Source organism: Dreissena polymorpha, chromosome 7 (assembly GCF_020536995.1).
Source record: "Dreissena polymorpha isolate Duluth1 chromosome 7, UMN_Dpol_1.0, whole genome shotgun sequence".
Classification (NCBI taxonomy): Eukaryota; Metazoa; Mollusca; class Bivalvia; order Myida; family Dreissenidae; genus Dreissena; species Dreissena polymorpha.
In genome coordinates, this window is record NC_068361.1 from 62,378,127 (window position 1) to 62,402,794 (window position 24,668).

At 33.9% G+C, this 24,668-nt stretch overlaps 1 protein-coding gene and 1 long non-coding RNA gene across 2 annotated transcripts; one reads left to right on the forward strand and one right to left on the reverse strand.

Annotated features, from left to right (window-relative positions):
* The first annotated feature begins 1,561 nt into the window (after window positions 1-1,561).
* LOC127839764 (short stature homeobox protein-like) lies at window positions 1,562-15,442 on the forward strand. Its single transcript, XM_052368149.1, has 4 exons — window positions 1,562-1,643; window positions 4,868-5,064; window positions 12,122-12,179; window positions 15,120-15,442. Exons 1-4 carry the CDS (start codon window positions 1,562-1,564, stop codon window positions 15,440-15,442), a joined length of 660 nt encoding a protein of 219 aa, XP_052224109.1.
* An 8,005-nt stretch (window positions 15,443-23,447) lies between these two features.
* On the reverse strand, window positions 23,448-23,970 carry LOC127838627 (uncharacterized). The gene is made up of 3 exons (XR_008029890.1): window positions 23,914-23,970; window positions 23,673-23,739; window positions 23,448-23,499 (listed from the first exon to the last, which is right to left on the reverse strand). It is a non-coding gene; the product is annotated as an uncharacterized LOC127838627 (long non-coding RNA).
* Between the last annotated feature and the right edge of the window lie 698 nt (window positions 23,971-24,668).

Consider the following 24,668-nt stretch of genomic DNA (forward strand, 5'->3'; position numbering starts at 1 on the left):
AGGCCCATAAGTTCGCCAAAATTCAATGGACCAAAATGAATTTTACACTTCATCTGTAGGTCATGTAGGTAGACTCCCATACCAACCATCCGCTCAATTTCTAAGAACGTTGCGTAAAAATCCTTAAGATTACGGTTGTTATAAAGACAATTTCAATGTTGGAGTTGTAGACGATTGTGATGGTTTATGTGTGTCAATGATGGCGAAAGTGAAACTGTGTAGCAAATTTTACAAATTTTAGTATGACTTTACTTTGAAACTTTAGAATTAAAAGGGAAAATACTATTATGGTTATATGTCAGTCAAACTTTATGATACATTTCTTAATAATGTTTTTTGCTTTTCAAAGTTTGCTTTCCTTCGTGCTTAAACATCATACAATTCTGAAATCTAAAGCTTTACCGTTGGTGTGATTTTCACAACAATGTTTAAAGCTTTAGACTTCAAAAAGGTGCTGGTTTACTTGTTATATTTCATTAATTTATATCACAAAATAAGGTTTTTTATGCATTATAATTCACTTTGAAAAGTGCAAAATTAAAAAAATAATGATACAATTAGGGAGTAAAAAATGCCTGCGTACGGCCCTGTTCTCCATTATTTCATGGAATAAACAGTCTAATAATGTCTCACTTGTTCAGAATTCTCCTAGTTGTAAATTATTTGTATAAGTGCATTATTTGTGTGTTTTTTTTCGTGTGTTTACATATCCCTTGTTGAGTCGTTCATGTGCATCGCAGTTTGCTGTCTGCGTGTGTCACAAGATAAAAGGACGTAATTGTTTGTTTGTTCAATCTGACGACAAGTTGCACTTTCTCGCTTCCAAGATTTGCTTATTGATTTAATGTGTTAAAATATTATTTTTCGTTATTTTGTCGAGAACGACTCGTGTTTCGTTGGTGTTATGCTCAATACACACCGGTCAACGTTCATGTAACCTTTCTCATTTGCAAATTTTGCTGTACTGTGAATCGTTTATTATTTGCGGTTTGTTTATTTTACTTGTTAAGGGTCTACTTTTCAACTTAAAAACAGAGTGGCATAAAAATAGAATATAATGTGCACCCCTTTGTGTCGAAACCGTTGCTCTTGATAACAAAACTGAAGTATGTATGCGTTGATTACGTACGGTAATCAGTTTTATTTTTATTTAAACTTCGCACTCCCACGGTCCTCTGACGAAATAGACGAAAATTAATGCCTGTCGAATAATAATGGTTTTACAGTTTATGTTTTATATACAATATACAATGCAAGTTTCGCATTTGCGAACGCAATAACATACTCGTCTGATATGACATGACACCAAACGTCATCAACCAGATGATCTTTAAGTAACCGCAATAAACTATATGATGTTGATATCGGGGACATTAATCACACCCATGACATTGATAAACAGCATTCTAAATAACGTAAACGAGATATTCAATGTAAAACAATCGACTCCTAATTATGTTTCACGTAGGGTATTTGGTGGATTACTTTTAACCATTATACCCTTTACGAACGCTCTAGAAATTCGCCCCAGGGCTTGATTTGTTTTGATGCTGGCCACTATATGGATTCCAAAGAAGTTTTAGACTGGGGCGAATCTGGCTCCGACTTATCCTCGAAGAGTGGTTGTAATAGGCCTGTATCCAGTAAGGATTTGCATGCAATATGTGCCGCTGATGGAGGACTGTGCGACCATGGCCCAGTATAATTAATATTCTCATTGTTCAGCTCAACTCGAAAGATTTTATATGTCGGTCAGCTCACGAACAATCTCAATTCTCAGGTGTAAATCACATATTCTTCTTTAAATTCAGTAGTGCGACAAAACTCATAAAAACAATTAAGTTAGCATTATGGTCAAACTCATCAAAATCATTTAGAAAAACAACCTCAAATTTCAGTCAAAAGTCAACTTAAACATGTTCGTGATACTAGGATCTTGTCTTCCTTGCTTTGGCTGGCTTTTTCTTGAACCCAACAAGCAAATTATGTCGTTATAATCTGTTAAATTTAACGTGCAGATCATTATACATTGATTTCTTGTATTATATGCATCAATTTGAATTGTAAAGATCATTTTATATTAATATTCCCGAATAGTACACGGGTTTAGGTAAGGCAATATAAACTAAAATAGAAAATATTCAATATGAATAATGTTATAGAGGAATCTAAAATACAAAAATATAATATATTATCGATACTTTTTAATCCAAAACACCCACTTTTAATCCGAAACACGCACTTTTCATCCAAAACACGTATTTTAAAAGCAAATCGTTCTTTAAAAAAATATTTGATTGTATCATGTTTACAATAATGATGTATTTATACATAAACTTCAGTTTCTTGAAAACTTGGTATTTTAATAGTCCATCTACAGGAAAGCAGCAAACTATAATTATCATAAAAATATTGGAAATTATTTGTAGTAATACAATTGTAAAAAAAATAATCTTTACTGGGAACGAAACACAAGCCATTTGCTATGTATAAGTTAGTTTCATACAACATATATTGTGTACTTCAATTGTTGTATGTTGGGCAGGATTTATATGTGTTCAGTTTATATAAGAATATAATTAAATAGCATAACAATAATGAGATATATTTTCGACCAAATAGGTTTTTTTTAACGAGGCACTGGCTAGCTAAGTAATGAAGTTGATTCATGTCAATAACACTAAAGGAAATACACTGTATTTTACTAATAAATTTATTAATGGACAAGTGCCATTTTCTTGTGATCTTTGCATTGTTTTATCATCAATTCAAGCTGTGAGGTTTCCAATATTATGTTACAGTTAACCAAACAAATAATTTTAAATTAAACAACAACAAGCAACTGATTCATTCTACACATAAATATAACAACAGTGTGTGTATATGTGATTACGAGACTACCGGTATATAAAACATTGACATTGCAAAAGCAATGCAGCAATGGTAAGTACATAATCTTACTCATATTCAATTATCTGATTGGTAAAAATTCTGTTTACGTTTGGCATTACAATTATTATCATTTAGTGAGCTTTATATTTGTCTTATAATTCAGAGCTCCAGATAAGGGTCGTATTTTCGTAATTACGAATTATTTTCAAGTCCGTTACGCATTTATTTTAAAATCTTGTCGTACCATTAAGAATTGCAAAATCAAGTTACGAATATTATTTTTACATCGGTTTGTATCGATTTTTATTTAGTTCTTTTCGCATATTAAAGATCTTTTCGGTGCTTATTTAAAATGGTTATCGGGTTTGTTTAACAAAGCGCATTTTTTCCAATGAAAGCTGTCAAAAAACAATGGCGGCACCAAGAGAGCGTCCTAAAACTCTGCAAAGCGTGCAAAAACACGCTTTTAACATATTGTACGCAAAGTGAGCCAATGTTAAATGCTAAGAAAGACATTATAAAAAGATCTTATACGATGTTGTATGTTCAGTCGCCGAAACAGTCGGAAAAGCTAAAAAAACGCAACACGACGGGTCCAAACTTAAACAAAAAACATTGAACGAGTGGAAGGGACAATTCCCGTGGCCAATCGTTGAAAAGATTGAAGTGGAGACCCGTTTTAATTGTGAAATATGTACAAATTCATCGAAGGCATGCAATCTAAGCACAGTTTGGGCATATAAAGGTATTTGAAAAATAAAATTGTATAATACTGAATAGACACTGTTGAACTCGTTTAAATTAAGTTGCTAGTGTGTTTATTTTATTATTACATGAAAATAACCATTATTGTTTTTAGGTCGTTAAGAAATGTTTAGATTTTTTTTCCAAAACTTAGTACTAACGTTAAGAATAAAATATCAGAGTTAAGAATTCTTTTTGAAAATCTGGTAGTAACGTTAAGAATTTCACAAAACCTTATCTGCTCTGTTTTATTATGTAATATATATATATTATCTACGCTGGTCTTCTATTACAAAATTTAAGCAACTGATGTCTACTTCGAATAAAAAAACATTAATTAACTTGGCTAAATTTACTAGAATGGTATTTAATTTAAGATCGAGTCACAATTAGTATTATGTTTGTATAAATGTATATTGCTTATTGTTGTTGTGTGTTTCTGTCAACATTCGCACAACCATTAATCATTATTTCATGTCCATCATATACACCATACTTTTCGTCACAATTGTTGTATATGCATTTATTCACACCGTCATTACATGTATTATGTATATTGTTTGGCTATGTACAAATGTATTTGCCAATAAAATTGACTTGACTTGACTTGACTTGACTTGACTTGTAATTTCTTCTTGAAGATTTGTTTTAAAAAAACAAAAGTTTAAGATTAAATTTCATTTATTTAGTCATTTGTTTACGTCGCGAAAAGAAGCGCGTTTTATGTTTGAATACTTTAATATAATGTTGTATTATTTGAGTGTTCGCTATTTTCTTAATGCGTTCGATGGAACACTTGCACTACAATAAACTAGTTTACCCACCGGTTAACTAAGAAAGCCTGATTTTTCTGAACTTATTTATGAAAACAGTCAGAGTTTGCATAGTTATTTTTTGTTTCCATTGCGTTCATGGGAACAATTAAAATAATATGACAGGACAAAATACAAAATTTTAAATACACACAGGTTCATATTTAAGTATTCGAAAGAAGTTGAAAAATACACTTTATAAGTCCGAATATGAATAAAGTATTAAACTAAATACTTTTTAGTTATATCGATAAAGAAGCACACATTTGTTATCGAATAACTAACAAAGTTGTAAGGCTAAATTCACATAAGAAGCGCATAACCTAATAAACATTAACAATACATAATTCAAAACCCACACACTTTGACATACAGTTTGTGTTAGTTTCTTGTTATTCTTGCTAAATTGCCCATTCAAGGTGATGACTCGAAAGTGGCTTGTTCGGATAACGAAAACGATGACCAACCGAAGTTGAAACAACGGCGTAGTCGCACCAACTTCACCCTTGAGCAACTAAATGAACTTGAGCGGTTATTCGACGAGACCCATTATCCGGATGCCTTCATGAGGGAGGAACTGAGCCAGCGACTGGGGCTTTCAGAGGCCAGGGTTAAGGTAAGTGCTTCAGGACCCGTTTGTGTGTGTTTTTGATAGTTAATTAACCAATTTATGCCTAGTGGACTCTCCCATCATTCTTAATTGGATCAACGTATTTCCAAAATAAATGATGTCTTGTATATTTATTTCTATATTTAGATTATTTCTTCCAGAAATTCCTTTAAGCAAACAGCGCAGATCCTGATGAGACGCCGCATCATGCCGCGTCTCATCTGGGTCTACGTTGTTTGCCAAGGCCTTTTTTCTAGGCGCTAGGCATAAATGGGTTAACAGGTCCTGCTTTCCTCTTCATGAGTGCATATATAGGTGAAACTAACCAGTTTTCATTAACAGGCTCTCATACTTTACACAGGTGGTTAGCGTGTGACTATGATATTAATTAGTTAAAACATAATTTTACAATGTCATCCACATGTCCACATGCAGACAGCATGTGAAAACATTCCCAAACGCAAATAGTGAACAATTCCTCATATACTATTAAAAGTATCACAGGTGGTTAGCGTGTGGCTATGATATTAATTAGTGAAACGTCCTTTTGAATAATAAATTATCATATTATAATCATATTATAACGAAAAATCAACTTTTCTGAAAAACATACTATCAAATATATATATAACAAGGTATCCAACTGAAATCTTCACGGAGTAAAGGGCATTTTCCCAACAAAGTTCCCGGACCTCGATACCACAATTCAATAAAACGAATAAAAAAACATTCTTACCTTGCTTGCCGTTGCATAATGCATCAAAACTAACTGTCCAGCGCATTTTGAAACCTCTATTTAAATACATTTCAACTGACTGACATTTTAAACACACGAGTGATTTCATTGGTCCAATGCAAAGGTGTGTCTTTACAACTGGAGATTTCATTCATAAATACGGTATGATCGATGTTAACTGGGTCAAGCGAATAGTGTATCGCGTTATTTCTTAAAATTTGACCCAGCATGTGTAGAAATATAACAAGATATATACATTTCCAGAAAGAAAATTCATTTCTGCGTTGAATAAGACCGGGTTCATGAAAATCGCTGCAAATTGATGAAGTAATGGCTGTTCAAACTGATGCATCCCGTTTTCGGATGATTTCGAATTGGATACCTTGTTATATATATATTTGATAGTGAATGTTTTTTTCCAGAAAAGTTGGTTTTTCCTTATAGATCTAATATGATTATTTATAAAATAAATACAAAAATGCTTTTAAATACATCATTATAAACAACTAATTCCTGCGTTTATAAATATCATGACCATTAAAAAATGCAAATCCGTTTGTTTGTTTAAATTATTTTAAATAACATTCTGTTTAAGTAAGACAGAAAGAAACAAATTTATTTTGGAATAGGAACGTTAGAAAAAAAATTCTGCGTTAATATAGTTATTCGATCTAGACCAACCCATTCATTTACTCTCAAACAAAAACGACTTAGAGCTGTTAATGGCATATAAGAAATATTTAAAAAAAACAACACAAGGTTCAAATAAACAACGATATTATAATTCGGTCAGTTTTTGTACGTTGAAATACAAAACAGTTAAACAAACTTTTAAAGACGTTTTGCCAAACTGTCTTTATTGTAATGGCCTCTAATTGAAAATGCTGGACATGATCGAAAAGTAATCATGCATATATGATAAAAGGCAAATGGTGTTTTAGAATGTATTGCATTTTTCTCTAAGACGGTCCAATCCCAATAATCCAAAGCGTTTTTGAAGTTCCTACTCCATAATTTGTAATGCGCTTTATTTAGTTCCTTTCATGTTAAAGGTTAGTATTCACATGATTAAAAAGCGTGGATTTGATAGCATATACTATATTCTGTATCATTATTGCATTAAATTGTTTCGACATTTTTGCATTAAATTGTTTCATCGTTCACATAAAAGATTGCTTCAATGTGACTCTATTGTACTACGTTTATTACAAACTCGAATAAGCACTTGAAACATTGAGCAGAACAATTACATAAGCAAATAATTCTATATATAAATGTATTTCTATAAAGCGTTGGAAATCGGTTATATTTGAAACATAATTAATTTCGATCTTTTAAATTAAAATCATTAAATGTTAATATTGAATACCAATTATACTGTGTTTGTAGTCACATTCGGAGAGAGATATTATACAACTTTCACTTTACTATCTAGACCAATCTTTCATCAAGGTGTTAATATTTAAGTCGAAAAAGTTTTAACTTAAATGAAGCATTCGTTTAATTTCTATAATATGGTGAATTGTACAACCAAGCGAAACACGCTAAATGATTTAGTTTTGTTTTAACCCCTACAAACGTCAAGAGGGGTTTCCAAACGTCAAGAGAGGGGTTTCCAAACGTCAAGAGGGGTTTCCAAACGTCAAGAGGGGTTTCCAAAACCATTCTCCGGTACGAAAGCATTTCAAAACGAATACAATATTTGAAGTGTTACCATAACGTCCTCCTCAATTATTCAGTGTAAACCGAGAATAACTTTTAAAGCGTCTCCTATGTGAACGTGATATCCAATGTATCTTACAAGTTTGATGAAATTCGATATGAATGATCCCAATATTGTTCAATTACCTCATAATCTCAATTTGACATATTGGGTGACAGGGACATAAGAGGCATGTCTTCGATCGTTGCCGTGACGACGGACTGTAATTTCGGGTTTTCTCCGTGAATTTTGTTATGAATGTGTATGCGTTACTAATGACTATTGATAACGGGTTTTATTACGTTTTCTAGACTTTAAACCAGCATATGATGTGGAAAATAGTATGATAGATGATTGACGAATTACCATTTAGATACATATTTAAAGTTAGCAATTAAGGAATTCAGAAAGAATTATTATTTTCTTCATTATTTGAATACAAACATGATATAGCAGATTCGCATTTAACTATGCGTTTGTTCTGTGAAGTGGTTAGTTGTTTTATTTGTATCAGACTGTTTTGCAACGGGTCACTATCTTTTAAAAATGACGTTTATAATTTTCAGATTTGTTTGCATCTCTTATTTTAAAGATAATTTTGACACTGCTTCACTTTCTACATAGCATGAAAATAACCCTTTTGGAAACTTTTAAAAGTTGAAAAAAAGTTATTAAAAGCTTGGAAGGGGAAAAGCTGCTGGTCATATTGGCTCCCGTTATTTACATGTTGAATCGCCCCTTTAGCGATTATCTCCGGAAATATTTCGTTCGTGAAAAAATAGTTAACCGACGCGTAGGCACGAAATGCTACGAAGACTCCAGCAATCATCGACAATAGTCCGATAACAAACAAAATGTACAAAAGACGTTTTGACGAGCAATCAAGTACTCTTAAGATTTAAGATGACTTTAAATCTTCTATCAATAGTCAGTTTAAATAATATCTATCGAAGTATGTTTTTTTTTGCAATACAATGATATTATTTTTACATATTCTTCTTTAAACCATTTATACCTAGCGTCTAGAAAAAAGGCCTTTGCAAACAGCGTAGACCCAGATGAGACGCCGCTTCATGCGCTGTTTGCTTAAAGGAATTTCTGTAAGAAAAATTCTAAATATAGAAATAATATACTAGACATCCCTAATTTTAGGAATACATTGATCCAAATTTAGAAGAATGGGAGAGTCCACTAGGCATAAATGGGTTAAGATTCATATACATAATGCGCTTGATTGGCGGTGAGAGCTGTTATCCCTATTACTTGGGAAATATTTCTTTATGTGCAATTATTCCGTGCTCGTAATTCCAATAACAATATGGTGATTAAAATAAGATTGTTAATCATGCACTACAAAAGCTATTCACTGTCATTGCTATTGATCGAACCGCCATTTTCGTGTGATGGGTAAGAAATATTCTGCGGCGTAGTTTATTCGCCGTGATATTAGAGGTAACTCAATAACAAAGTTGGCTTTACAGAAAGTCGCTACGGGAGCTTGTGACAAAGCATTCGATTTCCTTTTCTTCCAATTACAAGTTGAAAATTGCATTTATTTTACGTAAATGGATATATTGTTTCATGATAATTTGATTCAATTGCAGCTCTGAGTATTCTAGCTCGCACAGACGGATAGGGTTTCAAATTGGACTACAATTTTCTTAAGGCGTTGTACAGAAAAATAAGACATAATTAGTAATGGAAAATTTGTATTTGTTGACAATATTAGGTCTTTCGTTTTCCTTTATTATCTTTTATTCCAACATGACTCTGAATATCACATATTGTTTTATTATATTTATTCATTTTGTTATTGGGTTCATTGGTGTTCATTGGTGCGGTTTATATGTATTAAATTCAATTTTGATCGCATATCTAAAACACCATTACATACTAAATATTAAGCAGGCGCGGTGGTAGCATTCGCTTCTTTATAAGTTTGTAACGTCTCATTTTTTACAACATATAAGCAGTTTAGCACGTATGATTTTTCATTTCCATGCATTCTTTTATGATTTCATATTCATTTATTTCTTGTTCGATTTTCTTTATTATCATTAATTGTTTCATTCCAGACCATATTGAATATTTACATTACCGAGTAAGGAGTAAGGCCTATTTCTTGTCATCTTCTTCAAGTTATTTAAAAGTTCCGACCTCTTTAAGTTACAGGCATTAAATAATAATAAATTGCATTCGTTTCGTTTACATTCTTAAAGTATTTGACCATGAAAACCACACAATGTACACAAGTAAGACAGATAGTTAGATACAAATAAGAAAAACGCTGTGGCGGACCACTAATGCCCTTTTCTTACAGAAAGCATAGTCCATGTTAGTTTCGAACTTATATTGTGTTTAAGCACATGCACGATTTGACCCTTTCCACTTAGATACGTATTTTGACCCATTTGTAGTCCCTTGGATAGTTACATGTAATTAAACATCTTTTGTACTAGAATCAAGTTGTAAAGGCTTCGTGACCAACCCTTAGATACTGTTGACTATCAAACAACATTAAACCTGAACGGACTGCGGGTTACTCGCAAGCTGTTCTGGTGTTATGCTGTAGGCCCATAGCCATTTTCACTTTGCTTCTGAGTGGGAAATGTTTAGTAAAATAGGCAGTGTAGGTAGGTAAGCCAAATAATAATTTGTATAGCATCGTGTCCTTATAGGTCATGGTATTTGTAGTTCCCTGACTACATGAGTCGTGTTCTGAGAAAACTGGACATAATGCATGTGCGTAAAGTGTCGTCCCAGATTAGCCTGTGCGATCCCCGCACATGCTAATCTGGGACGACACTTTACGCACATGCATTATGCACAGTTTTCTCCGAACGCGACTCACATTTAACTTACATTCGATTCATGCAGATGTTAGTAATTTCTTTAGTTACGACTACATGTTGAAAAAGCCTACGAAACTTGCAGAGTCATTATCAAAACTATCTTGAATGAGGAAACAGTACGATCGAAACACTGCTCTCGTAATGTCTAAAGTTTTATAGCTGAAAGTAAGTTATGGTAATGTTATCAATATAATTGTAGTCACAAGAAAGCCATGTTGCAAGGACAATGTTCAATCAACCAAGACAAATCCAGTTAACAATTTCGAAAATTCACTTTGTAATAAAATGTTCATATATGCATTGTTAGATTGAGAACATTCTTCAGGATATGTGTTGTTGTTATTCGAAATATGGTGTTCCATATGGCTAAATATCATCGCTGTTATTCGTACTGTATTAAATTACAATGTCTTAAGGGAGTTGTTCATATATTGTCAAAATAATAATTTTAAAAAGAAGTGTAATTGTTTTTTAATGTATATATTATATCTAGAGCGGTATAATGTCTATTTCACAAAATGAAATGTTTCACCAATCTGAAAATATATAGAGAGAATACTATGTTAGCGTTGAATAGAGAGAAGTTTGTGCTGCGAGGCTTAGAACGCCGGTAGAGCGAGCCTTGGCGAGCGCTTTCGAAGTTCGAGCCGAGCAACATAAACTTCTCTCCATTCAACGATAATGTTGGCTTGTGAATTAATCTAATGAAAACCTGACATTCAAATAAAGTTTAAGTGACGCGGTTGTCGCTCACAGGTTAAGTATAATAAGCCAGCGCCTATCTAAATATTATCTAATTAAGCATCGGGTCCGACCAAGTCTCTGGGGTGTCTTGAAATACCTTCCAAACGGCGGTTTCCCCGCATTATATACAGGGCACGTGTCGAGGGATGATGCAACCAATTTGCAGGCTCTCGTCTGCCTTAATGCAGAAGACAATGCCTAATATGACGCTGCGTTTCTGATTTGCTTTTGATAGTTTGCTGCCGATTTGCTGCAGTTGATTAAAGCGCCGCCAACACAATGGTCACATTAAATCAATGTAACATAAGAAGTATATCGATAAAAGCAGTTTTATACATTACAATGTGAATTGCTTAGGCAGCCAATATTTCATTAAAAAATCTAAATCGTTTCGAATGTAGCATGCAAATTTTAAAAAGTTAGCAATATCTTTTCTGTTTCTATCAATAAAAAGTCATGTATTTTTTGTCTGCTAAGATATTGTCATTGCGATATATTTAAATTAGCAAATTACTTCGTGTATAACAATTTAAAGTGATGTTGAGAAACATGATCTCATCTGGATGATGTCAAAGTCGTGAAGTGGATATATGTTCGCAGGTCCCAGATTCGATTCCCTCTCGGGGAACGTGCTTAGTGTATTGCCTAGATCACCGAAATCAGTACAAACCAGGACTTCTGAGAAGAAAGAACACGAGACATAAAGGAATGTCGGCATTTTACCACGTTAACTAGTGCATTTGTTTAATTAATTAGTAAAACACAAGTATAAAATCATACATGTTCTATGGACGTCTAGTTAATTTGTGTCTTGCTTTCACTCTCCCTTAACTATGTCGCTTTTAAACTGCATGCACTCAAAAGCTGATAAGATGAAGCTTATGAAACTTATTGTTTTGTTTATTTATAAAACCACAAATAGTAATGGTTGAATTGTCTTTGCTTTTTATGTTGTCCTTTGAATGTTATACTGACACAACACCTTGAATACTTCCTGTTTATGTTCATCAGATTGACATTGTATTGCAGGTCTGGTTTCAAAATCGCCGTGCAAAATGCCGAAAGCAAGAACGCCAAATGCAGAAAGGTAATTATGCAGGTTTTAAAAATGCAGTTTTTTTATTTATAATACCGAACATGTGTCCATGTCAAGTTAGGAAAAAAATGCGTGTTGCATACGATTAATTATATGCGACGCCAATCTGAATTGTGGGCTAAGCCTTATGCGATTATATTTCTGCGCTTTAAATCTACAAAGAGGTGTTTGTTTTCCAATGAACAATAAATCCATATCGAAAAGTACACGTAAAAACAATAACCCTACTAAATAGTTCATCTCTATACTGTGTGGAAAAATACATATATTTTCATTTGCCAAATTTTGCAGAAATAATTTCATAAAAAGAAAACCCAAATCATATAAAACTACACATTTAAACGAACATTAATTGTAACGAACATTTAAACTGAACCGTTTTTTATACAACAGATTTTGTTTTGTTTTTTAAAAATTGAATGGTCAGAGCAGGTAGGATAAAACGAGAGTGAAATAGTTATTTTATTAATAAGTGACTGTGCTACTTACCGAGCGCTTTTTAGAATGTTACCTTAATACAGCATAAATTGTAATTTTTTAAGTATATGTATATTCTTACTTCTCTTTTACAACCCATATTCGAATATTCACACGTTTAATTCTGTAGATTACGTACATTAAACTTTAGCATAAACACAATACCATTAATTCTCATATACATTGACATTCATTTACTTTTATCATTTGTGTTTACTTCACATCTACTGCAACTTGAAGCGTTTCCTTACAAAAAACTTTTTCTATTGATGTCTGAACAAAAAAGGTAAATAACAGTTATAGATAACACAAAACACACCATCGGAAAAAACTTAAGGTCTAACTAAACAGATTCAGAATTAAGCATATGTTTCTGAATAAGCCGAATATTTATGATATTTATCATTTGATAACGTGATTTCTGCTTCGATTCTTATAGTTTGTTTCGTGATTTAAATAAAATTATCAAAACGTAGATGCACAACTATAATTATAATTATATAAATATTATTTCATATTTAAAAGAATAAAGTGTATTACTTTTGAATGCAATTAACGTTCAGTGCATCCAAAAAGAACAGAGTTCGATTGTGTTACTGTAAATGATTTAATTTTGAAGCAGTCTATACGTCTTAAAATCAGGCATTTTGTTGTTTCGCATTCTTTGTGGAAAAATACACATTAACATTCTGTTATTTTTTCCTTCACGTGATTTTTTTCATCTGACAAATCTTTATTCGCGATCTGGACAAAATGTCGTCAATGCTATTTTTTATTTCAAATCATTACCTTAAATACAGGGAAAAAAGAGCTTCACTTTTTATATTTCATCTTTGTTGTCGATATTTTTAAAAAGTTTAGTTTATATATGATAAATGTTTCATCCCTGGCTGTTTCAATTGTCTCAAAATAAGTAGAGTTAATTTTATAATTTGCATTTGCGTGTTATTTAAGATCGTATGATATTTCCTTAATTAAGATGTCATTTAATTCATCTTCTTATTCATGTTTCTCGACTTTAAATGTGTCTGATTGTTCAGTTGTTTCTGCCTTTACTCTGTAAATAAAGACTTAAGATTGAGTACTTAAAGTAATAATGTTTTACATGTTTATTCCGTATAGAAATTATGTTCCAACAATTTGCTTATACAGAGACAACACTAGTTTCAAGTTTTTTATTGGTATATCGGCAAAACGCATTTGACCATTTACATACAAGTAATCTAAGTACATGTATAGTCAAAGTGCATCAGTACAAACAAATACAATCATGCAAATAAACAAACACAAACACTCAGCATCTTAATATAAAACGTAGGAAACATTTTAATTATTTCTTTGGTCAAAAGTTAAAGTTGGCGCGTCCAAAAATCTATTTATTATTAAAATTCCACAAAATTAAACTATGATTAAAAATATCTATCAATTATGGCCCTGTTTCAATCACGTTTGATACAACAATAATTTAATGGAGTATGTATAATTTACGTAGCTGTTTTTGAAACGCAAGCAATAATCCAAACGCTTTGTTTGAGCAAAATAAAAATAAACCGAATAAAATTTAAATAACATGCGGTAACTAATTTCAAAATTGACAAAATAACGTTTCGCATAGAGCAGTTGAAATTTAACAATGGAGTATTGCAACCAATGATTTGCATTGTGCATTTCACTCGTTCCTCTGCTCATCCATATAAAGCTGTCAAGAAGTCTAGTATTTTGTAACGAAATAACGGATACCATCGAGGGTGAAAATTACTGGAAGCTGTTTGAATTAAGCTGCGGGCGCACGATGCGCTTTTCGATGGAAGATATTCGAAGACAATTGGCTTGTAATTCTCCATGACAAGATAACCTTTATTGTGGTTCCCGTATTACACTTGAACCCGATTACACGCTAGGATTACCGTTATTGTTTTAATAATAGTTGTTGTAATGGAAATTTACAGATTTGTAGGACACGATCAAATGATTTCGGTTCAAGGTGTCGCCACAAAATTATAGAGTTGTATATGTGTACATAATCAAATGATCGCGTTATAAGCTACCACAATATACTTTTATGTTTCACTCTAGATCAGCATTGGATTGAATCACAATTTAAGAATGTTTGTAGGGACAAAACAGAATAAGTTACAATGTATTTTCATTTATTGTCATAAAATATTTTCACACGTGTATATTTTTAAATGTATTAACAAAAAGGCATCGAAATCTCAAAAAGTCGTAAGCCTGTAATAAAAAGTTGAGTTTGTTTGAAACACAATGCCTGTCCTTGTAACACTCTGACTGCGCTGTGACGTCATTCTCGAATCGAGACCTGATATATTCCAAAACTGTATTGTGATGTTCGATGGTGGGCGATTCACAGTTTGTTACTTGAAAACATACTAAGAATTGTATATGTATTGTTGTAAAGGCTTTTTCTAATGCTTTATTTATTTCTAATTCTAGCCGGCATAATGCTTACCTGCTCAGGCAATATGCCCCAGCTAGACGCTTGCCGAGTTTCGCCCTTCCTCAACATGTCGACCATTCGCCAGCCGCTCGACCGCCGGCATTTCCCGCCATTCCTACCCTACTTCCCGCTTACATCCGCTCACGGTCTGCCGCTGCACCCGATGTTGCTTTATCGACATCACTACGCGGCTGTGGCGCTCAATTACGCATCACTTCCGGTGGAGAGCGGCTTCAAGGCTACGAAGACGACAAGCATAGCGGATCTGCGTCTGAAGGCTCGCCAGCATCTGGCCTCACTTGGCCTCTCAAATATTTAGAACGCCTGAGAACTGGAAGATAAGTGTGTGTGATATTCATTCTTATACGATACCATATATATGAGCCGAGCGCTGTGAAAAGGGGGTTTAATGCATATGTGCGTAAAGTGTTGCCCCAGATAAGCCTTTGCAGTCCGCACACACGGGCAAATCAGGAACGACACTTTCCGCTTTTTGTGATATATTTCGTTTCAAGAAAGTTTCTTAGCCAAATTCAAAATTAGGCGGAAAGTTTCGTCCCTGATTAGCCTGTGCGGACTGCACAGGCTAATCTGGAACGACAATTTACGCACATGTATTAAACACCTGTTTTCACAGAGCACGGCCTATACATTGCTGTTTGTATGATCAAATTGTTATGCTGCTGCTTGCTGCCATATTGTGGGGTTGTTTTGGCCAATTTCAAAGTAACCAACACACCAGGAAAAACACTGACGACACAAGTGATAATTGTCGTATGGACGCCCTATTTGTTGGTCTGCTAGGTATATATGTCGCCTTTTTGGCGACTTTCAAATCCACCAACACGCTAGCACATTATGGCATAAATCAGCCACTTTTACAAGAAATTAGAGAAAACAATTCAATAAGATTTTTAATATTGCTGGCCCCGTGATTCGAAATCGAACGCGCTACCACTTGGGTAGGGCGTGCAAGCTTTTGATATTCGCAAAGTACTATAAACGCTATTGTTTAAATAGATATTAAAACATGTGTGAAAGGTTTGGTCCTACAAGTAATTATAATTGAAAATGTACAGATGGAAATAGCACAAGATACTACATGCTAATATTCTATTTTATTCCTACCTTATGCTCCACCGCGCTGTTCACACATAAATTCCCCATTTATTGTTTATTGTGTATTATTTTGTACACATTTTATAATAAATTATTTAGCTATCTTCATTACAAAATATGAAAATTAATTCCGAGCACATACACATATTTGCAATTATTATTATTTATTCTCAGAAACTGTTAATAACAGTAATGGCCTTTCACCGTGCAAGTAGATCAATGTGACGTCATGTGTGTCTTTTATCCTTTTTTGCGCCAGGTTAGGCAGACTGTATTAGCATCATTTCTTGTTCATCAAAGTAAAAAATATATTCATATAGTTTAAGGAGTTTATATTATATAAGAAATGTGATCGTTTATATGTTAATACTGTGGAAACGATCATACACCCTTAAATGTGGGTATTATTATTGTCTCGGAATGTTTACATGACTAATATTGCATTATTCGGAGACGTTTAAGTTTTAATCATTGTTTTGTTTAAAGGCAATTAAAATGACTAATAATTTATATCCTAATATATATGCTGCAAATGTTTCATGTAACACACATATTAAAATACGAAAAGAATACCAATCCAGGTTCTTATTTATAATAGTATATATTTGAAAACCAGTCCAGGTTCTTATTTCTTATAGTATAAGTATATACGAAAACCAGTCCAGGTTTTTATTTCTAATGGTATATATTAAAAAAACCAGTCCAGGTTTTTATTTCTAATAGTATATATTCGGAAACCAGTCCAGGTTCTTATTTCTACTAATATATATTCGAAAACCAGTTAAGGTTCTCTGCTAATAGTATATATACGAAAACCAGTCCAGGTTTTTATTTCTAATAGTATATATTCGAGAAAACAAGTCCAGGTTCTTAATTCTAATAGTATATAATAGAAAAGGTTTGTACCATGTTAACGCGTCAGAGTGTCATCTTCACGAAAGTCAAATTTCTAAATAAAGAGACCATTGCTCAAGTAAGCACCATTTTAACAAGTCGAAATCGAACCTATGGGCATTGGGTCCCGCGATTATATTGACTGTCTAAGAGTATGAATATTGCTATTGAGCAGCGAGTATTCGTGTTATAACCAAAGCCGGGACTTGCACCCAGATTTCTTCTCCCTCGAAGAAGGAAAAGCGTTCTGCTTTGAACTACTGTTGTTGTGTAAACACGTTTCATACAAGCTACATGATCAAGAGGTGTCACTCAGCGTTTTATACGGGCTTGTGACCGTTCTTTTCACAGCAAAATGAAAAGAGCCGCTTTACCACCTTGCGATTTGCAATATGGACTAGCTTACTAGCAAACTAGCAAAAATATAGCAGTAACTTTAAATGTGCGTTAATGAAGAAACATTGGCGATGGCTAAACCTCAGAAATCCCATTCAAATAGATATTTTTCTCACATATTACAGAAATGTTCTGTTGCAGCGTTGAAGCGACACTGCTAACCAAACTAACCAAGTAGTTGTTTAAATGTGCCTACAGATCTGTTACATCAATACACCATATATTGTATCTTACAACCAAACCATATCATTAAAGTAATACTGCTTTCCGAAATATTCAAGCAGGTGTATGAATGTGCTTATAGGTCTGTAACATTGATGCTATATTACATCTCACAACCAAATCATAGCGTTAAATCGATACTGCTTTTCAATATATTCAAGCAGTTGTGTTACTTACTGTCGTTTCAAAATGGGAACATTCAAGTTGGTGAGTTTCAAATACGGTTGTAGACTGTAGTGTAGCGAAAGGTTTTTAATAAAACTGCATGCAACTTTTAACACAAAATTGTTTGCACTATTTCAAAGTTAATGACCATACATTGAAAGTCATGAAACTACGTATATAGTAAAATGTTTATGCAGTCAAAAGCGAGTAACTGCTTTAAGTTTACGAGTCACTCAATGTTAGTCTTAACACGAGTAATTCGTTAGGCGCAATAAATGTTCATATGGCAAATATGTTATAACGGTTAGTCATTAATATAGTTTTTTTAATCATTTTACCTCAAATTAAAGTTTGAAAGTTTTTTGATTTGTACGATTGAAAGCTAGTGGTGTCACTCGGCGTTTTCACGGACTTGTGACCGTTCCTCTTGTGCTCAGACAAGAGAAGTCGCCTTCCCTCCCCAGCCCTAACAGACTTAAACCTAAACAATTTGAACAATGCGTGTTATCAACTGGTTGGTAGCCTTATCAAATTCGATCGCGTCCTCGGACTCGCATACACATCGACCCACGTCAGGTTCTAAAGCTTGCGGGCAATAATGAGAGTCCCTCGCGATAGATTGAGGGGCCTTGCCAGAGTATAACGACAGCATGGATAAAACATGTTAGAACCGAAAACCGAGGCGTTTTCCCTCAAGTGCTATCGGTTCGCTTCGCAACTTGTGGAGTCGGTCTATTGACACCTACGTACCTCGGTCGCCCATACTCAGTCAATTAACCGCTGTTGTCTTTCTGCTTGCCAAATTGCAGTCAAAAACTACCTTACATTGATCTAGCCAGATTGGAAACTACGAGCGAAAACTGACTCGCCCAAGCGAGTGACCCGCTCCCGATTCGAGCAAAACCTCACCTAAGCACTATCGACCCAAAAAACGCCAGTAACACTACTCCGTTGAGTGGGGAGCCTTGCCAGTCAACACAAGTAATTTGCAATCCTGGCTAGAGCAATGAGTATATTCGGACTGGTGTACCACCATGTGATTGTCTGCGCTTAAATTGTGGTTATTTGGTACTTAGAGTCTCTTGTGCCAAAGAAGAGACTTAATATTTGTTTAAAGATGAAGCAATCATTAACTGGTTGGTAGTCCTAACAGTGCGTCAAGATAAGCACCGTGAAAACATTTTAGCACCGAAATACCGAGGTGTTCACCCTCAAGTGCTATCAGCGCGCTTCACACTTGTGGAGTCTTAAACCCCTCGGCCGCCCAAACACAGTTAATTGACTGTTACTGTTTTATTTTTGTTTGATTTTGGTATTGCATAGTTAATACATTGTTAATACACAAACACATACATCAATATTGCTGGCCAGCACAATAAAACAAGGAAAAAAAGGTAGGAGAACAATCTCCTTTATTTTTCATGTAAAAACATAAACATAAACATACACACTGTCATAACTTGCCACTTGCAACACCGAGTTCGTTTCATTGCATAATGTTAACATTTTTCGATCGACACATATTCGCAATGTTACATGGATTCACAAAGTAACATGGATTCACAAAGTTGCACTGATGTCCATACACGGGACAATGTTCAAGTTATCGGTGCGATTGACCCACGGTTTTGTCACAGCTGTACGCCACACGTATGTATTGACTACTCGGTGTCCACATCAAGGTTTGCAAATTGGCACTGAAAAAAGAAAAGCAAATTGTGTTAAACAGTAAACGATGAGAGTAAACAGCCTGAAATGATAAAAACATGCATGTGTAATATACTATGTCTCAAATGAAATAGTAAACAAATAAAACACACAACTCTACCAACTGTTTGACCCATACTTACTTGTTTGTATTGTGTTGCATGTTCAGGCGCCTTGCTGTCACTGCTCGTCTAGCAGTAGAGCTGAAATAAAATATAAAGCCTGATAAGAAACTTTCACTGTGTTTGTACAACTTACAATTTATGTGCACAATTTTGCATTGAAGTATAAAATACAGTAAAACAATATCAATCAATTGTTCAACTAATACTCACGTGTTTGTTTTGTTGTTTCCACAAAGGCGCCTTGTTGTCACTGCTCGCCTGGTAGTAAACCTGACACGTCTAGTAGTAGAGAACACTCGTCTAGCAGTAAAGCTGAAATGAAATTGAAAGCATGATAAGAAACTTTTAAATTTGTGTGTACAACTTACAATTTATGAACAAAATGTTGAACTATAACAGACAACTTCAAACAGCAAACAATTCTACTTACCAATGTTGTTCTCGCTGAAATACAAAAGTCATGTTCATAGCAATCATAGCATATTCACACACACTGAATACAACTCAAAACTTTTAGTAAGAAACTCAGTACTTACTTTGTATCTTGTATACAATCCTTCTGCTGGCAATCTTCTTCAGTCCACAATCGAGCTGAAATCAAGACTCAATGCATACATGTAAATTTTGCCAAATAAAAAACAGAATTATTACCTGATGTCTTATATAAATGATAATTAATTATTTTTTGCTATTTCCTCTTCGAAAAAGAAATTTGCAATGTTTTAAACTGTTACCGGTGAATATCGAACTGTTGACCGGTCAGCAGTTTGAACTGTTGCCCGCTGGAATAATGACGTCATTTCGTCGAAAAAATGGCGTCATTTTACAGTTAAACAGTAAAAAAAAAATATTTTATCGATTACTGTTGTGTGTAAATAAAAATTTAGTTTGCTGTTATTTCTATGTTGGAAATTTGATCAGGTAATAAAACTCTTATTTCATGGTTGCTTGGTGAACAGTCAAAACTGTTGTCCCTCGGTATCAGGGCTGACATTTCCTGATACCTTGGGGAACAGTTTTGACTGTTCACCGCGCGCCCATGAAATAAGTCTATACTGTGAACCAAAACGTTAACTAAACAAAACTAACTGTTCAACTGTTATGGTACTCACCTATGGCAACTGAAATCATACAGACATTTTGCATAGCACAATACATTTTTAGTATGAAGATAAGAATGATTTATGAACATTTTACTTACACAAAGCATAAACATAAAATATATGCTATGATGAAAAAAACAATATGTATACAAAATTATACATTAAGAAACACAATCTACTTACCATTGCTGACCTGAAATTGAAAAAAGCACATTTTGTATAGCACAACAATCATATTTAGTTTTTACATAAATGAAGTGTACTTACATCTGCCCAACTGAAATTAAAAAGAGCATAGCAGAATAAAAGTAATCAAATATATTTCAATATGCAATTTAAAAAGCAAATTGTACTTACCAACAGGCAACTGAAATGAAAAAAAACACATTTTGTATAGCAGAATACAAGTCATCAAAACAGTTCAAAATTAAAGAAGGCAATTGTACTTACCACAGCCATACTGAAATGTAAAAAACATTATGCATTGCATAGCAGTATACAAGTCATCAAAACAGTTCAAAATGAAAATTAAAGAAGGCAATTGTACTTACCACAGCCACACTGAAATGTAAAAAAACATTAAGCATTGCATAGCAGTATACAAGTCATCAAAACAGTTCAACATGAAAATTAAAGAAGGCAATTGTACTTACCACAGCCACACTGAAATGAAAAATATATTAAGCATTGCATAGCAGGATACACGTCATCAAAACAGTTCAATATGAAATTATAGAAAGTTAATGTACTTACCACAGGCTACTGCAATGAAAAATACATTAAGGATTGCATAGTAGTATACAAGTCATCAAAACAGTTCAATATGAAATTATAGAAAGTTAGTGTACTTACCAACAGGCTACTGAAATGAAAAATACATTAAGCATTGCATAATAATCAAGACTTACCTAGCTGATCTTGAATCATTCTCTCTTTCTCAACTTCTCAGTTGTCCAAAAGTCTGCTCTGTAACGACCCACCATTCCAATCTGAAAAATAGCTAAGCATAACAAAGCACAAAAAAACAAAGGAGTAGTTTACTTACCTCATATTTTGTGCAGATTTTAAACAGCCAATTTTCTTCTTGAAACCTGTATTCGTCTCTTTTTTGACCCACTGTGGAACCGTCACAGCAATATAAGTCTGAAACATAGAAAGGCATAACAACATAACATACAAACCAGTATATTTGTTTCGACTTACCTCGTGGCTAGAGTCGAAACACAGCTGCTGAATTTCTTTTCTGTCACAAGCTGTCAAAACATCTTTGCAACATATCTGCAATTGAAACCTGAAACAGAGTAAAAAAGAGAAACATTTTGTATACAGTATAGTAAACACTTACCTTGTTTATAGACCTAAGTTGCAGCAGTGATTCTTTCTTGAAATCTTCTTTTCCCTCACTGCATGAGAGACCTAAAAAAAAAGCATGTAGTGCAAGACATATGAGTTAAATCAAACCAAAAGTGTGTTTGTACTTACCTTGCTTCTGTAGAGTTAAGTCACAGTAGTGGAATTCCTTCTTCAAACACATTTCTCTGTCTACACCAGGAACTTGAATCTGAAACAGAGAAAAGCATCACATAAAATTGTACAACTCAAGTGCATTCATTCAATGCTTACCTACTTTCTGTTGAGTTGTTCGCAGCAGTTGAAATCCTTATTCACTGTTGGCACTGCTATGAGACAATTTCTGCATGTGAAATCTGAAACAGAGCAAAGCAAAGTATGCATGGTAAAAATCAAACAAACAATTGTTACACTTACCCTGTTTGCAAGTCCCATTTACTTTCTCAACAATGTTCCTCTTTTTGAATCGTCTTCGTCGCTGACTACAAGTACACCTGAAACATAGAAGCATGCACAAAACATACCATATAAAACAAAATACAAGTGTTCATACTAAAATGAAACACACTTACCTTTCTGCGTTGCTCAGCTCTGTTCGACTGTCAACTCTTCATGTCATGTCATATCTGAAACGAACTAAATCAAAACATGCATAGAACACTATCATTGATAAAATATTGAAACAATTGTATGCTTCATAGCTCTAGCTCTGTGTTTTTTCCACTTTAAACCACAGACAACTGGCGATCACAAAAGTAAAGACATTTTTGTATTACTCAAACATTAAGCTCACACTCATGAACACCGACCGACAGAGTTGTTATAGAGTGATAATCCCTAAAACTGTAAAAAAAGAATCGAAATCAGTTTTCATTCATCATGATTTATTGAAACAAATGTATACTACAATATATACCACAGCCAACTGAAATAAAATTGCAATGCTAAAAGCATGCAAACAAGTGTTAACCAATATCAAATCATCTATAGTAAATATCAACAAAAGCATTTCGATACACATAGTAAATGTTCACCATCATAGTACATCATCAGGTAGTTCGACATCCCACGGTTGCTCAAGTGTTAGTACTGGCTAGCATTTACCCTTTTCAGTAAACCGTCACACATCAGCATTTTTAGACACAAGTACTGATAGATTCTACCCTTGCTATCATCTTTCACATCTTCTATGAGTTAACAACTGAAAAATATAAAACGTTTGTACTCACTGTTCGGCAGCTCGAAGAAACACGTCTGTATTGCTTGCCATCTGGACATCAACTGAAACAAAACATCTTGAAACACACACACATGTTAAACGTTTTTTAACATAAATCAACACAAAGCTAAGCTAAGCTGGCAGTTATTCTTTCTTGAAATTGAATTCTCCATCTCTGCATAGCACACGTGAAAAATAGCATAACATCACATTACAGCAGTCAATGAAAACAAAATTTGATCGACTTACCTTGCTTCTGTAGAGTTGAGTAACAGACGTGGAAATCTTCTTCCATGTGTAAACCAGTGACTCGAATCTGAAATAAAATAAAGAACATATTGTACAACTCAAATCAATGAATTAAATCTTACCTTACTTTGGATGAATTGTGTTTCAGCAGTCGAAATCCTGTTTAATTTCTGCATTCGAAATCTGAAACAGAGCAAAGCACGCATGTTACAAATTAAACAAACACAATTGATACACTTACCCTGTTTGCAAGTCCCAATCACTTTCTCAACAATGTTCCTCTTCTTGAATCGTCTTCATCGCTGTCAGCAAGTACACCTGAAACATAGATGCATGCACAAAACATCCCATATAACAACTATTTGTACTTACCATATGATTGCTTTTCTGTTCAGGTCAGCTTGAAAACCCATCACTACCAACAGCATCTGAAAAATAGTACAACACAAACAAACAAACATAACATATCATAAAAACAGTTTAACACAACAGATATGAGAGCTCTCGCAACCACGTCTGTTCTGTTCGACTGTCCAAAAGCAACTGACAGTACTTCACTGACAGCATATATTTTTTTTTAATAATTCACTAACATTGAGTTATTCTAAACTTACCTTCAAGGCTTGTTGAGTAGCTCCAAAACCAAAACTGCTTGGCTCCACTGTTCACTCCAACTGTCATATCATCACTGAATAAGCACTCCTGAAATGTATTAAAACAAAACATGCATAGAACAAACATTCAGTCAAAAGTACTTATCTTTCACTTTTTCACTGCCCTGTAATCAACTCGCGTCATCATGACATCTCTGCTTGAAAGTCTGAAACATATGAAAACATGCAATGCAAAACAAACATAGTTACTTACCTTCTAGCATATTGTTGGAGCTCCAGAAATCACGACTGTTCACTCCGGCTGCCAGACTTGAACTGCCAGCACACATCTGAAAATCTGAACAAAGCATTCATGTCCATACTTTACTAGCCGTATGATTTG